General features: G+C 39.3%; 2 protein-coding genes across 2 annotated transcripts in view; one reads left to right on the top strand and one right to left on the bottom strand.

The window, feature by feature from the left end:
• The window catches only part of SYN3 (synapsin III), a 240,444-nt gene that overhangs the window by 140,982 nt on the left and 83,784 nt on the right, over window positions 1–15,678 (bottom strand). The gene's annotated exons all lie outside the window — the stretch shown is intronic.
• TIMP3 (TIMP metallopeptidase inhibitor 3) overlaps window positions 1–15,678 on the top strand; it is an 80,908-nt gene that overhangs the window by 55,911 nt on the left and 9,319 nt on the right. Inside the window, exon 2 of the mRNA XM_020803666.3 lies at window positions 11,171–11,253. Within this exon, the coding sequence (XP_020659325.1) occupies window positions 11,171–11,253 (83 nt within the window). The remainder of the gene's footprint in view (window positions 1–11,170; window positions 11,254–15,678) is intronic.

Genomic DNA, 15,678 nt, shown 5'->3' with positions numbered 1-15,678 from the left:
ATATGGTTTCTGTTGGCTTTAATTGATTTTCTCTTCGGCCCTCTGTACGTTTAGATATACTGGTTTCTTAGAAATGTGAGAATGTGCATCTGGCCCATCAGATTCAGCCACTCCTTCTTTATTTCCTAGTACAAAGGCTCAATTTTGAGGTGGTGTTAGGTGACCATAATGGAGATTATATGTAGTCAGTAATTTCCTGGTGTATTTTAATATGATAAACGAACAATGGGTTACATTAATTTAAATACTGATTCAGATGTGCAGAGAGGTATATGGTGTATATTCTCCTTGGTCAGTTATGTATCATAACTGATTACCCACGCTGGATCGCTTGTTTGAAAATATCTGTACACTAACTTTTCCATGCATGTGGAAAATGCACATTTTAAGAAGTCACCACACATAATCCTCAACATTTCAAATCTTTTATTAGTAAGTTTGACCAAAACCTAACAGCCCAGGTTGCTTAAGTCTGACCTGTCTATTTGGTCTGACAAGAGACAGAAGAGAATCAGAACTGAAGAACACAAAGAAATGCACAAGGATCAGCAAGCCTATAATTTTTTAAAAATCAGGCAGTCTTCAGTTACCCAGACTACTATTGTGCCCATGTGGGGCTGAGAGGCACTTTGACAAAATGAAGATCCTTATCAGACTTGTTATTCTAAGGGATGGTGTTTTCTTCACCTTTTTTTTTCTTCAAGAAAAATCAAAACTTTCCAGTGTCTTTCTTTTTTCTCATTCCCTCTGCACAGTCTTGTCTGCTGCCTCTTCCTAGGCTAGCTTGTAGAACTACCTCAGCCCTCTGTAAATGCTTCATCCTACACCTCTACAAATGTTACTTCCTGTGTTTGGTGAGTACACAGCTAACTGTGGCTTTGTTTCCTACCAGATCAATTCATATATGGGTTCATGTTTTTCTCTTACTGACAGATACATGCTTTACGCATTCAGGTTTGAACAAAAGTTTCCCTGTCACTTGAAAAAATGGTCTGTCCTCCCAGCTGTGCAAATGACATTATCCATCACTGTGCACCACTTATAAAGTACCTTGACTTCTTCTTTGTGCTCCCTTATAAAAGAAATTCCCCTCCGCTTTTTCCACACAGACACAAAGTATGGCAGTGTGCTAGCCCTTTGGGATAAATGTTTGTGTATCTAAAGGTACTTAAAAACTTATTAACTATTGTGATCAATAGTTAATAATGAAACTTTATTCTAATATCATAAAAGCAACAACTTAACTTTCTCCTACTCCTCTCTCCCAGGTTTGGCTCATATAAGATTGATAGTAGGTACCAAATATGTATCTTGGGACTTCGCAACTACTTCTAATAACAAAGAGTCATATGTCACCGTGAATACTAACGTGTTTTATGTGGCATAGGTTTTCCTGGAGTGCAGCAAATGTTATCAGTTTATGTCAAATAAAAGATGTTAGACTTTATAATGCCACAGAACTCTAGGCTATCCTGCAACAGATTAACACTGCAGTCCCCACTCCACGCTGCTTGAAGTTTAAACTTTTGAGTTCTTCTTTGGTTGCTGTTCCTCTGATACCTTCATGGGAGAATTCAACTGATGTGGGCAGTGGTAATGCAAGTATGTGGAACGTGTGGTGTTCTCTCCATGTCGCGAGGCTGCAGTTCTCATAAGATCTAGACACTACAGGTAATGGTATGGGATGATGGTAGCTGTATTCTCCAGCACCATGTATTTTTCATCTTTGTGCTAATGTAGAGTCAGAAGGAGTTTATATCAACTGTCTTATAGTATTAAAAAAAGTTTTGATGGTAACTGACATCCTAGCTTTTGCATGCTATTTGAAATCATGTGAAAAATGACAGTTTAATTAGCAATTGCCCTGTGGGAGCTCAGGTGAAAGACGTGGTAGTGGCAGAAGCATCATACAGGCATCTGTTTCAACTAGGATCTAGAATGGTTATTTTGTTGAAAGACAACCACCCTGTGGAAAGTTGAGGAGAAGGGAAAAGGCAACAAATCTCAAGAAGAAATTGCAGTTAAAACAACCCCTGTCCTGGCAAATCTTTGCTGATAAATTCTATGACGATCTGGCAGCTACTATCAAAAAAATCCCCAAGAAAGAGCCGCTGTTCATTCTTGGTGACTTTAACACTAGAGTTGGTGCTGATCACAATTCTTGGCCCACCTGCCTAGGCTGTTTGGGCGTTGGGAAGATGACTGAAAATGGCGAATGCTTGCTGGAGTTCTGCTGTTATTATGGTCTTTGTGTCCATACTTTGTAATACATCATGCGAAAGGCCAGACTGGAGGAATCCCAAAACGGAATTAAGATTGCCGGAAGAAATATCAACAACCTCCAATATGCAGATGATACCTTGACTCCTTAACGTCATCAGGTCCTTTCATGAGGAAATGAAGGGCACTGTAGTTTTTGATGGCTCAGCATAGGATCCCTTTGATATCTGAAGCGGAGTGAAACAGGGTTGTGTCCTCATGCCAACTTTGTTCGGGATCTTTTTTGCTGTCATGCTGGAGCACACTTTTGGACCTTCAACAGAAAGTGTCTATCTCCGGACTAGATCAGATTGAAAGCTCTTTAATCTCTCTAGATTGAGAGTGAAGACCAAAGTCCAGCTGAAATGCATGCAGGACTTCCTCTTCGCTGATGATGGAGCTGTTGTTGCCATTCTGCTGAAGAGCTGAATCAGTTTAGTAAGGCCTGCCAAGATTTTGGATTAACAATCAGCCTGAAGAAAACACAAGTCATGGGCCAAGGCGTGGACTCACTTCCTTCTATTGCCATCTCTACACAAGAACTGGAGGCTGTTCATGACTTTGTGTACCTTGGCTCAACGATCTCTGACAAACACTCTCTAGATGCTGAGCTGGATAAATGCATTGGCAAAGCTGCTATCATGTTCTTTAGACTCAGAAAGAGAGTATGGCTTAATAAGAAGCAGACGTCATATACCAAGATCCACGTCTATAGAGCCTGTGTCCTGAGTACATTCCTGTACTGCAGTGAGTCCTGGACCCTTTTGTGCACGGCAGGAAGCTGAACACATTCTATATGCATCGTCTCCAATGCATTTTTGGTATCACCTGGCAGGACAAAGTTCCAAATAGAGTAGTCCTAGAACGAGCTGGAATTCTTAGCATGTATACATTACTGAAATAGCGACGTCTACATCACGTCTACGTGAGAATGGCTGATGGTGGGATTCCAAAAGATCTATATGGAGAATTAATGCAGGGAAATTGCCCTAGAGGGAGACCACAGCTGTGATACAAGGATATCTACAAGCGGGATCTGAAGGCCTTGGGAATAGACCTCAACAGATGGGAAACCTTGACATCTGAGCGTTCAGCCTGGAGGCAGGCGTTGCATCATGGCCTCTCCCAATTTGAAGAGACACTTGTTCAGCAGGCCGAGGCAAAGAAGCAGTCCCAAAACCAGCCAAATTAGGGAGCTGGGCAGGGGACAGATTGTATTTATCTTCAGTGTGGAAGGGATTGTCACTCTCGAATTGGCCTTCCCAGCCACACTAGATGCTGTTCCAAGAACATGTTACCATAGTCTCTCGAGACTGAAGGATGCCTATACAAATTCTATTGACTTTCTGCCTGACAGAGTTATTAAAGACATGGAAACTATGCCAGAAAAATATGATACAGTAGTCTTTGGCCAATGATTGCTATTATGGATATGTTCTGTGAGTTGGTTCTTTGACATCCACAGTGGTATTTATAAAGATTTTACCCCTTAGGTGACTGCGTGCAGGTGGTTGCTGAAATGACATTACATGGTGACATTTTGAGAGGGATAAATGTGCTAGTTTGTAGTCAGTTGCTGCAAAAGCAATAAAAAGTCCTGGCACACCTTAAAAACTAACAAGTCTTATTTAGAGTAAGCTTTCATGGACATCCACCCACTTTTTCAGATGTAAAATGGTAAGGTGCCACAATGTTCTTCGTTGGTTTATTAAATGATGACTGTTTATTGGGCAAAAAAATATTTCTGCTGGTTATGCTTTTTCATTTAATTGTATGTCCTTTATATTTACATGAAAAAAAAGGTTTGTACATTAAGATAAGAAATAAAATCACAGGGCTAGCCTTTCAAATGCTATATTTCAGGCAGATAGAGTTTGTGATTAAACTATAATTTACCATATTTTGATTGTTCAAACATAATCCAAGGTAAAATATGTAAGGCAAGGGCTAAACTCTCATGGGGGATTTTCCTAATTGTTATGCTAGTAGAATTACAAAGATGGACATGTGCTTTAATCCTTTTGGGATTCATGCTTTATAGTTCTTAGGAGAGTTGGCCGTGGCAGTTAACCCAGTTTTTTTTCAAGTTAGCTCTTAAACACAAATAAGTAAGTTCTCTTTTATATATGTACAAGAATATGAAAAATATGTATATTTTAATGTAAATAACTGCATCTATATATATCTATGGCAATCAGATTGTCAAGAGTTAGCCTGTTGGATTGTTGGGGGGGGCTATAGCTTAGTTGCCATGCTTATATCATCAAAAATTTATACGCCTGCTCAATTTAATATTTCTGAAATAATTATAAATCATCCATGAGACCTTGCCAGCTGCTCTGATCCCACAAAATGACTTGACCCAAACTCTGAAAGTACTCAGAAACATTCTTTTTCAGACTGTTTTTATAGGCACCACTTCAAAGTGACTGCGATTTAAAAATATGCTGCTATTTTGGTGTCCACTTGTGTGGGATAAAATTTCCCATCACTAATAGAAGGATTGTAATAAGACTCCGGAAGAAATGAGACAGTTAAGGAGGGTGTTCACGGCATCTTTTTGCTGTTTTATGCACAGTGTGTTGATTAAATAACTTTTAGAAGCTTCCATGTCTCTTCAAAGTAATTTTGGGTAACTAAATATTCTGTCAGATATCACAGCAGAGGTTAATGAAGATTCAAAATTAAAATTGCACATTTTGTTAAATGAGTATGATGAGAGTTTAAGTATGTTGTTTCTCAGAAATTCTCTTTGAGCCCTCTAGTAAGCTTGTTTGGCACTGTTCTGTGGTGGTTGTTCTCTGGGTGGTCTTTTGACCTACGGGACCTTGGAGTTTAACCTCAAGGTCTAATGTACAGTAAACTATATCTGGCTATGAAGGTGCAGGTGCAGGAGAAACGGCAACAAATGAAGTACAGCTGGCAGGTGTTGTTCCATGACCGCTTAATATGTTGAAGGGCATATATGTTTGTTGGAGGAGAATTCATATAATTCTAATACAATTGGCATAGCGAATGCATATTGTCATAGTAACATATGGGATCTAAAGTTGAGTTTTGACAACAATTTTCCATTGACAAAGCAAATGTCAGAGCTTATTCCCCAATATGTTTTGTGTAGCCAAAGGAAGATGCTTGGAATATTTCCAAATAGCAGGTGATGGCAAGGCAAACGGCCAATACGTCCACTACTAGCTGCTAAAATCGTACTAAAAGTTCCAAATGACATATAAAGTATTTTTAATGCCTAAATACTATGTGTAAACTGCAAGGCAGTCATTTCCCAGTAACCACTTGGTTAAGAATAGCTCTAGTGACATCAATGGAATTATTCTGGATTAAGTGGTTTGTCGATTACAGCCTCCTTAACCATTTACAACTTTATCCTAAATTGTCCTTTGCCAGCCTTATGACATTACAAACCAAGGGCTTGGACAGCCAGAACTAACATAACTATTTATTTCCAGTATACGAACTAGTCATTTTTAGTTTATACCGTGAAACATAGTACCAACAATAACTTGTTATTAGAATTTTGAGTAGTGTGCCTACTCTTCAGGTAGGACATCACTGGGTCAGCACAGCAGCACTAAGTACTTATGTGTGACCAGCACTTACGAAGATTTGTTTGCTTGCTTAGCTACTTCCTTATGCTATCTTTAAAAGCCTAGTGCTTTGTTTTCAGGAGGTGTACAGTGCCTTGACCATTACCACAGTTTAGCCTTGTTTACTCTTGGTTATATATATTCAGAATCTCATGGTAAGGTATATTGTTTTAACTAAGCTATTGTTCGCAGCATGTGGTGATTCTCAATTCATTGGTAAGTGTCCTAGTGCATAACTCTGATGATCTAGCAAGATGTCATCAGCAGTGACTGATTGCCAATAATTAGACTTCTTGTTTCTGTTTGGGGTTGCACATGATTTGTACCAAGGTGGATTTATATCACAAATTAAAGAAAAATAAATCAGAATTTTTTTTAAGTTAAAAAAATTCTAAATTTAAATCATGATTTAAATCAATATGTTTTTTTAACAAATCAGTGATTTTATCCACCCTGATTTGTCTATAATGAAATTAAGTTTTATGCACCCATAAATCATTAATAAGTGGTAGTTTGTGATTGCTGATGACATCATTCCTAGTGTACCACCAACTAAGATCATGGCCACTGGTCCCATCACCTCCTGTTAAATAGAAGGGGAAGATATGGAGGCAGTGACAGATTTTACTTTCTTGGGCTCCAGGATCACTGCAGATGGTGATAGCAGCCACGAAATTGAAAGACGCCTGCTTCTTGAGAGGAAAGCGATGAGAAACCTAGACAGGATCTTAAAAAGCAGAGACCTCACCTTGCCAAGAAAGGTCCGCATAGTCAAAGCTATGGTTTTTCCTGTAGCGATGTATGGAAGTGAGAGCTGGACCATAAAGAAGACTGACCGCTGAAGAATTGATGCTTTTGAATTGTGGTGCTGGAGGAGACTCTTGAGAGTCCCCTGGACTGCAAGGAGAACCTGTCTATTCTAAAGGAAATCAACCCTGAGTGCTCACTGGAAGGACAGATCCTGAAGCTGAGGTGCCAATACTTTGGCTATTTCATGAGAAGAGAAGATTCTCTGGAAAAGACCCTGACGTTGGGAATGTGTGAAGGCAAGAGGAGAAGGGGTCGACAGAGGACAAGATGGTTGGACAGTGTCATCGAAGCTACCAACATGAATTTGACCCAACTCTGAGAGGCAGTGTAAGACAGGAGGGCCTGGTGTGCTCTAGTCCATGGGGTCACGAAGAGTCGGACACGAGTTAATGACTAAACAACAACAACAACATAGATGAGGAAGTCCTCATGTGGTCTTACAATTTAAGAAGGGAAAGCCAAACAGGCAAAACTTTTCATCTTGTACCTGCAAATCCAAGTAGCTGTGCCTGAAAAAAAAAAACTTTCCTTTCTTTATAACTTTTAATAACATAGGAACCCTGTTCCATATACCAAGTTTGGTTTTTGAGGAGAGACTGTAGTCCTGGGTAATTTACAAAAATGTGATTGTTCATCTGTTAAAAAAACTGTTTTTTTTCTCTCTCTCTCATTTTTGGCATGGCTGTTCCTGGCATTAGTTAGAACACAATGTCCAAGACTTATATAAATACTAGGATATGCCTTTTGAAGTTCATATTCTCTGTACAAACATGTATTGTCTCAAAAACAAACTATTTTAAAAACCAGGTCACAGTCTGAACTGACTTACATTATTTTCATATCTCAGTAAAATCAATAGAACTGCTTAACTTTCATATGATATGTTAATTTAAGTTTTTGTTTGTAGGGAGGGTGAAGAGAACTGAGCAGCTGAATCAAAGATGCCACAAAATTCACAAGACTAAAACGAGAGTTGTGCTTCAAATGAGATCAGACCAGTCTGCTATAACATGGTTAACCAAGTACAGTGGGGTCTCGACTTACGAACTTAATCCGTATTGGAAGGCAGTTCTCAAGTCGAAAAGTTCTTAAGTCGAATCTGCATTTCCCATAGGAATGCATTGAAAACCATTTAATCCGTATCTGCTCTTTTCGTCCATAGAAACTAATGGGAAGCTGCTATTCCGCCTTCTGCCACTAGAGGGGGATAATTTTTTCCTTTTTTCCTTTTAACCTAAGATGACTTAGCTTTTAAAAAAAGGGGAAAAAAGAGTTCGTAACTCGAATCTAAGTTCGTAAATCGAGTCCATATATTCCTATGAGAGCGGTTCGTAAGTCGAGCCGTTCGTAAGTCGAGACCCCACTGTAGTCAAGATGTAAAAACTTCACATAAAAATAGGCTTCCAGTCAGTATTCTAGACCAGCTTTTTCCAACCTCATCCCCTCTGTATATTTTGGACTACAACTTTCGGCATTTTGACTATTGGCCATGCTGGCTGGAGCTAATGTGCAAAACTTCAGGAGGGCACCAGTTTCAAAAATTCACTCTAGAATCATTGTATCAGTTATGTTTACACACTGCACACCCTCTGTGCAAGACTGTACTTTACTTTACTTTAATTAGATTTATACCCCGCCCCTCAAACTATCAAATAATCTCTGTCCAGACAAATTGTACCCAAAACAGAATATCTGACACACTATAAAACCATTCATGATAGTCCACAACTGATTCTCTAGGTATTGCTGAAATGTCCTTTCCTAGGTTAAAAAGAACAAATAAGTACCAAGATGAGATGATAGTATTTTTTCATGTAAATATTATGAAACAGAGGTTCATTTAGTTAAGAGCTCTTAACTAAATTTGGAAGCCTGGCTCTTCTTTCAGGCTACATATATTGCTTAAAGAGATGGGCATAATTTTAAAAAATGGCAATTCATCATGATTCATAATTCATCAAGGTCAACGAATCATAAATCACAAATGTATGATTTTTTTTCTTATGAATAGATTCATTTTGACTTTAAAACCCTGTAAAATGCCTCCCAAGCACCTAGAGAAAGCACAATTGCAAAGAAGCTTCCAGCAACTCTCCTTTACTAGCCCTCCATGTTTGGTGAAGATTGGGTTTTCGATGTCTGAGTTATACTCCCACAAAGTGGGTCTCCCCAGGAAAGTACCCTTTAGTAGCTGTCTTGTGGCAGTGCTGGATTTTCCCCCAAACCAGCTACTAAAGTGCACTTTCCTGGGGAGATCCAGTTATACACCCAGTTTGTGGGTATATAACTTAGATGTCTGAAACCCAAACATCACCAAACTTGCAGGGCTTTTAGAGGGGACTCAGGGGAAGCTTCTCTGCAGTTGTGGTGTCCCTAAGTGCCTGGGGAGCCCTTTGATAGCCTGAAAAATCAACAAATTAAAAAAATCACTAAAAATTCATTGATTCATATCTGTTGGGGCCGTCACTTCTGATGAATACAAATCAATGAATTAGCAATTTTTGATGAATGTTGCAGTTTGTTTTTTTAATTCATGACCATCTCTAATTTCTTATGATACTCAGCATGGTGTAGTAGACATAATACTGTAATTTGGGCCTAGGTTTGAATCCCCACTCAAGCATGGAAGCTTACTGAGGGGTGTAGAACTGGTAAAACCAAGCCTTAAATATCTTACTTACCTTGAAGGCCCTATTAGGGTTGCTATAAGTTGGTTCCAAACTGAAGGCCCACAGCAATTTCAACAACATACTGCTTATAAGTTGTCATTGAAAAACATGTTTTTCAATGGTATAGGGATATTATATAAAGTCCCCGCAGTGAGGTAAATGTTTCATTTAATAAGCAAATCTCATCATCCTTTTTAAACAGCAGGTCACCCATGTGCATTTGAACCAAAGCAAATTTTAACCACCCTTTGTGGAGTAGTAGATAAAGTGTTAAGACTGAATTGGGACGGAATCTCCATTCTGCCACGGAAACCTGTGGAGGGGGCAACTGATGAAATCACTAATTAAATATTTCAGTATGCCTTGAAAGCCATGTTAGGGTTGTTATAAGTCAGATGCACCTTGACAGCACATAACACCCACGTTGTAACTATAATTCATGACTTCTCTTGGGTGAATATGTTTAAACAATTAAAATCTGGATCATTACACTCCACCCAGTGTTTGACTGAATCTTAAGGCAAAATAATTTTGTCGTTTTCTTTAACCATTTTGCAGTCCTTCAATTTTGCTCCACCCTAGAGTCATTCTGTATTTATATTGTGACAACCTAGGTCTTTTATTTGCAAAAGCAACTTAAAATTATAAAGATACAGCCATCTCTGAAAAATTTCACATATCTCACAGAAACTCCTCATATGTTCTAGCTCAGTAGTTTTCAAGCGTTTTTCACCTGTGCACCCTTGGCAGCCTATTTGTACAAATTGTACCCTTCATATTAGCAAAATGCTGAACTTTGAGGACTGACTGAGGTACCCACTTATATATACACTAGTAATGGGATGATAGCACTCAAATGTTTACGAAGCAGAGGAAAGTAAAAGTTGAGCCTTTGAGGGGTGCACTGCTGAGTGTGTGTACTGTCCTGGCATGTCCACAACACATTGTTTAGTGAGGTACTCCCACCATTCACAAAATAACAAAGGAAGGGAATGGGGCTATTATCAAGAAAAGCCACTCAGCCACTCATTGTAACGTTCAATTAATTTCACAACTTCTGACTTCTTTCTTGTCTTACACTGTTGACGTATGTCTCCTTTTCTGCATTATTCATTCCCCCCGCCCCCGCATACCTCTAAATGTCCTGGTTTATACCCCCAGGGGTATATGTACTCCAGGTTGGGAATCGCTGTTCTAGCTGAACAGGAACCTCACACAGTTTTATCTTAGGTAAGATCAGGTGACAAATAATTTTCTCAGTAAGAACACTGATCCATAGACTTAGTGTTGCCTCCTAGATTAGGTTGCTGTGTTTCAGGCTTCAGTACAGAAAGAGATACCTCCTCATTTTCTAGCAGTAAATAGTTTCCCACTCTGTGACATCAGTAGAGTTGAGTCCAAGTGTTACTACTCTGTACTTGGAATTTGTAAACACTGCTGGGCACACAAGAACTGTTGAAAGAAGGGATCTGAGAAATATGCCCATTTTGGTCTATCCATTTACAGGAAGCAGGATTCCCTACCTTTACCACAGAAATAGTGTAGCCAAGCAGTGGAGGAGAAAAATTGACCAAAGGATTTTCTGTGTTGCAAAGTTACCCAAACCAATTCTTGCAAAAACTGAACCCTCAAAACCTGGCTATTAAAATTATAATTTTAATTTGCATGTGTGTAATTCATCTTCCCCTTCATGCATCCATCTCTTTCCCTTATACTACTTCTTGAACAATGTTGTTCTTACAGAACTGCTTGCAAGGCTGAAGTAGAAAATGGAGATGTTGCTGATACGCTGCCAATCTTATTCAAAGTCTCCTCCTTTTATTACAGTTATCCGAGCCAAAGTAGTGGCCAAGAAGCTTATGAAAGATGGACCATTTGGGACAATGCGATATACTGTCAAACAGATGAAGGTGTGTATATATCCACTCATATTTGACTGAGGCAGCAATCATTTCAGTAGAAATATAGTTTGAATCTTGATCCTCTGGCTTACCTTTTAAATCTAGTTAATCGTTTCCTATATCTATATTGAATAAAGTTTAAGTAATCAAAGGCAACTGCATATACAGTAAGGTAGCAGTGTTGTATTCTCCATGTAATAATGTGGCAGTACACCCATGGAAACATTATGTGCTCCTCTGTGTAGACTGGTCATAACTCCTCACTATAATCAGATTACAAACATTTGAGGTGTACTAATTATGTTAATTTGAGGAACAATTGCAATACCTCCTTTTATTTGTTAATCCTTGGAAATAAAGTACACATAATGGTAACCTTCAAAGGAGGAAAATCTTACTTTCTAATGTCAAATGCAGAACATCTCACTCTCTCTCTTATTATGTTGGTAGTGAAAAGATTTATCATCTAACAGTGGAATCATATAATTCTGGATTAAGGGAGTGGTTGTGTGTCCCTTCTTAAGGAATGCTGTGATTCTATTGAGAAATAATAACTAATGTGATGAAGCACATTAAAAAAAAGGTTGAAGGAAGCAGTGCAGATCCAGATTGGGACCATATCAGGAGAGCAATGAGCTTTAAGTCTTTGTCATATATATCCTAGTGCATTTTCACTGGAAAGAAAAACTTCCACTATCTTATTTATAGGTCACCTTTCTTTGTGGCTCACTGTATTAAAAACAATAGAATTAAAAACATAGTACATTATACATTTAAAAAATTATAAAACTAATTAAATACACTGAATGATTTAAAACTATGTTAACTTAAATATGGCATTCAGGAACTCAGTCATGATTATTAAAAGCCTGCCTGAAAAGGTCGGTCTTCAGTTGTCAGTGGAAGAATCAATGGGAGGGAGGGGGCTGACCTCAGCTGCCAAGGGAGAGCATTCCATAACCTGGGAGTAGCCACAAAGAAGGCCCTCTCTTGTATCCCCATTAACCATGCCTGTGCTGGCAATGGGACTCAGAGGAGGGCCTCCTTTGATGATCTTAAATGGAGAGAAGGCTCATATGGGAAGATAAGGTCATTCAGGTAGTCAGGACCCAAATTGTTTAGGGCTTTATAGGTAAGGACCAGCACTTTGAATTGGGCCCAGAAACAACCGCCAGTGAAGTTATTGTAGCAAGGGCATTTTGTGCTCCCAATAACTGGCCCCAATCAGTAGTCTTGCTGCTGCACTTTGAATCAGCTGAAGTTCCTGAACCCTCTTCCACCCCATATAGAGCCTGTTACAGTAGTCTAAGCAAGATATAACTAATGCATGTGACACTGTAGCCAAGTTAGACATCTCAAGGAACGGGTGCAGCTAGTGCATTAGTTTTAACTGTGAAAATGCACTAGTAAAAGGAGGAGAGAAATTAGAAAGTGGACAGAGTATAATGAGTGGGAGCCAGATTTTGACTGCTGTAGGGTGCCAAGGGTTATAGCTCCCTCTTATGAATGCCATTTCACCTGTCCTGCAAGGTTTACCAGAAGCACATGTCATTCCAGTAGGCACCAGCATTTTCTGGGTGAGGCTTGTGACATTCATTTATTTGAAAAGGAGGAAACCCTCTTACAGGCAGACAGCAGACAGTCTTTGGTATACTTATTTTCCTTTCTAAGTCTCTCGGATGAACCAGCTTGTTAAGACACATGAGTGACAGACCCTTTGGGTTGGGTAAATCATGTATTCACTTCCCAGTCTCCAAATTTTAAAAATCGCTTATGTTTATGAAAAGAGAAGTAAGAAGGAAGGCAAGTAAGTAAATGAAGCATTTTCTAATAATCCTATTCTAGAGTTACATAATGTTAGGGGCCCCAATTGCACAGAGTGTTCTATTCACATTTAAGATAAGTGTTATTAGGTTGAGTTGAGGGTATGGGGCAAGTGTGCACTGGGAGATGAGGGCAGGCCAACATGCACTGTCACAAGTTCCCATCTTGTGCAGACTTAATGCCTGAACAGCACTTGTATTGAGAAGTGTCCCATTGATGTTACTGCTTATTCTGTCTGACATAAAGTGGGACAATGACAAATCTGCATAAAGCTAATCATGTAGGAGCAACTAATCCATGGACATGTGAGCCTGATTAGATTTGACCCTGTTGATTCTGGCAAGAAGAAAAAAGGTGCTTGATCCCTTTGATAGGCTCCCTTCTGTGCCTTCTGACCAATGAATAGATTTCACTTAAACCTGTTGCCTGGACCTTCTATTGCCAGTTGACCTCTTGTTATGTAATGTTAAAATGTGCTGCAGTTTATTTTTCTTGGCTGCTACATCTCTGTCATATGATTGGTTAACAGCTTTAGAAGAAGTATGTGTGTGTGTCAGGAGAAGAGGAACAAATAGAGACTTTGGCAGTGATTATAGAAATCTGAAACATATTAGACAAAGTAATACTTTGGAAAAGCAGCCACTTGCCTGCCTGCAAATAACAGTAATTCTCTTTATAAGGCATCGGCTAAGTATAAAAGCTGTAAGGCAGTGAAGACTGTTTTGTAAGCCATCAAAAACCAGAGTCACTGCCAAAACCAGCCTTGACACACCTCCTTCCCTGGAGTGGAATTTCTGCTTAAGTCCCACTGTTGCTTGCTTTTCTTTAGTAGTGCAATTTTATTGGTTTTATTTCCTTTTAAAAAAAAACCTTAAAATGCGTGTGGATATAGTGCTTATGGCAGAAGCTGACAATAGCTAGGGCTGGAAAGTTTGTGTTTACATGAGCAGAAGCAAGAAGCCTCTCCTCAGTTAGATTTCTGCATCATGTAGATTGTAGAGAGCTGACCTGGGTATAGCAGCCTCCTGCTCTTTCAATACAGCAATTTGTAGTTCCATGTTGAAAGCCGCAACAGAGGTGGTTAGGTTTACAGTGCTTCCTTCAACCTGCACTGACTCTACAAATTTTATTCACTGCACCACACTTTCTAGTATAAGATTTCAGGGGAAAATGCCCTTGTGTTCATTGCTGCCTAGTTGTTCTTTTCTGAGAAAAGCAACAATCTATAAGAAATTAATTGTGCTGAAATTATGTTGCACACCATTCCAAGCTGCATCTGAGAGGCTCCCATTAAGACAAATTGCAGGGTGTTGTGCATCTTTTAAATCAGTGGTCTCCAACTTTGGGCCTCCAGATGTTCTTGGACTTCAACTCCCAGAAATCCTGGCCAGCAGAGGTGGTGGTGAGGGCTTCTGGGAGATGTAGTCCAAGAACATCTGGAGGCCCAAGGTTGGAGACCACTGTTTTAAATGATCTAAAATGGTGAGAAGATTTCTAGGACTTTTCAAATTTCCACAGGTTATCTTTGTTCAAATAAGGTAGTAAGATGTACTTCCTAAAATCCAAGTACAGTAGAAATACAAAATATTTATAAACATACTCTAACACCCTGTTTCCCCGAAAATAAGACCTAAACCTGAAAATAAACCCTAGTATGACTTTTCAGGATACTCATAATATAAGCCCTACCCAAAAAATAAACCCCAGTTAAGTGAAGCCCCTCAGGTCAGAAGACGTCCAACATGCTACAGTGGTGCCTTGACTTATGAACTTAATCCATAATGGAATGGTGTTCGTAAGTCAAAACGTTTGTAAGTCAAAGTAGCATTTCCCATAGGAATGTACTGAAACCCAATTAATCTGTTCCAGCTGTTTTTTGTTTTTATGTCAAGGCATGGTTTGTAAATCAAAGCATTCGTTCCCATAGTAACTAATGCAAAAACGGTTAATCCATCCTCTACCACTAGGGGGAGAATATTTTTTTAACCTAAGATGACTTAGGTTTAAAAAAGGACAGGAAAGAAGGGAGACAGAGAGAGAGAAGACAATGGGGGAGGGAGAGAGTTTGGAGTCTAAAACACATGCTAAACCAACACATTTTAAACCAAGCCAGCCACAGACCCTTGCAAAAACTTTTCTGATTTACAAGGGAAGCATCCAGAAACCATTGCAAAAGCACAGAAAACAAATGGAGCAGATCAGAAATGCAAAGAGAACGAAGCAAAAAAAGCAAGGGAAGCATGCATGAACCATTGCAAAAACAAACGGAGCAGATTAGAAATGCAAAGAGAACAAAAGAAAAAGCATGCGTGACACATCGAAAATGGAGGGAAAAACCCCCCAAAAGCAACCAAACCCCCCAAGACACATCGGAAATGGGGGGGGGAACCAAAAACAAACAAACAAACAAATTCCCCAAGACCCATCAGAAATGGGAATAAATACTCCAAAAAGGAACCAACTTGCTTGGTTCCTTTTTGGAGTGTGGTTGCTGACCTTGAGCCAGACATCCCAGACAGCGAAGTCAAGTGGGCCTTAGAAAGCATGGCTAGCAACAAGGCCAGTGGAGGTGATGGCATTCCATTTGAACTATTTAAAATCTTAAAAGAT

This window comes from Pogona vitticeps, chromosome 5 (assembly GCF_051106095.1).
Source record: "Pogona vitticeps strain Pit_001003342236 chromosome 5, PviZW2.1, whole genome shotgun sequence".
Classification (NCBI taxonomy): domain Eukaryota; kingdom Metazoa; phylum Chordata; class Lepidosauria; order Squamata; family Agamidae; genus Pogona; species Pogona vitticeps.
The sequence above is the reverse complement of the archived record's forward strand: the minus strand, read 5'-3'. Positions and strand labels throughout refer to the sequence as shown.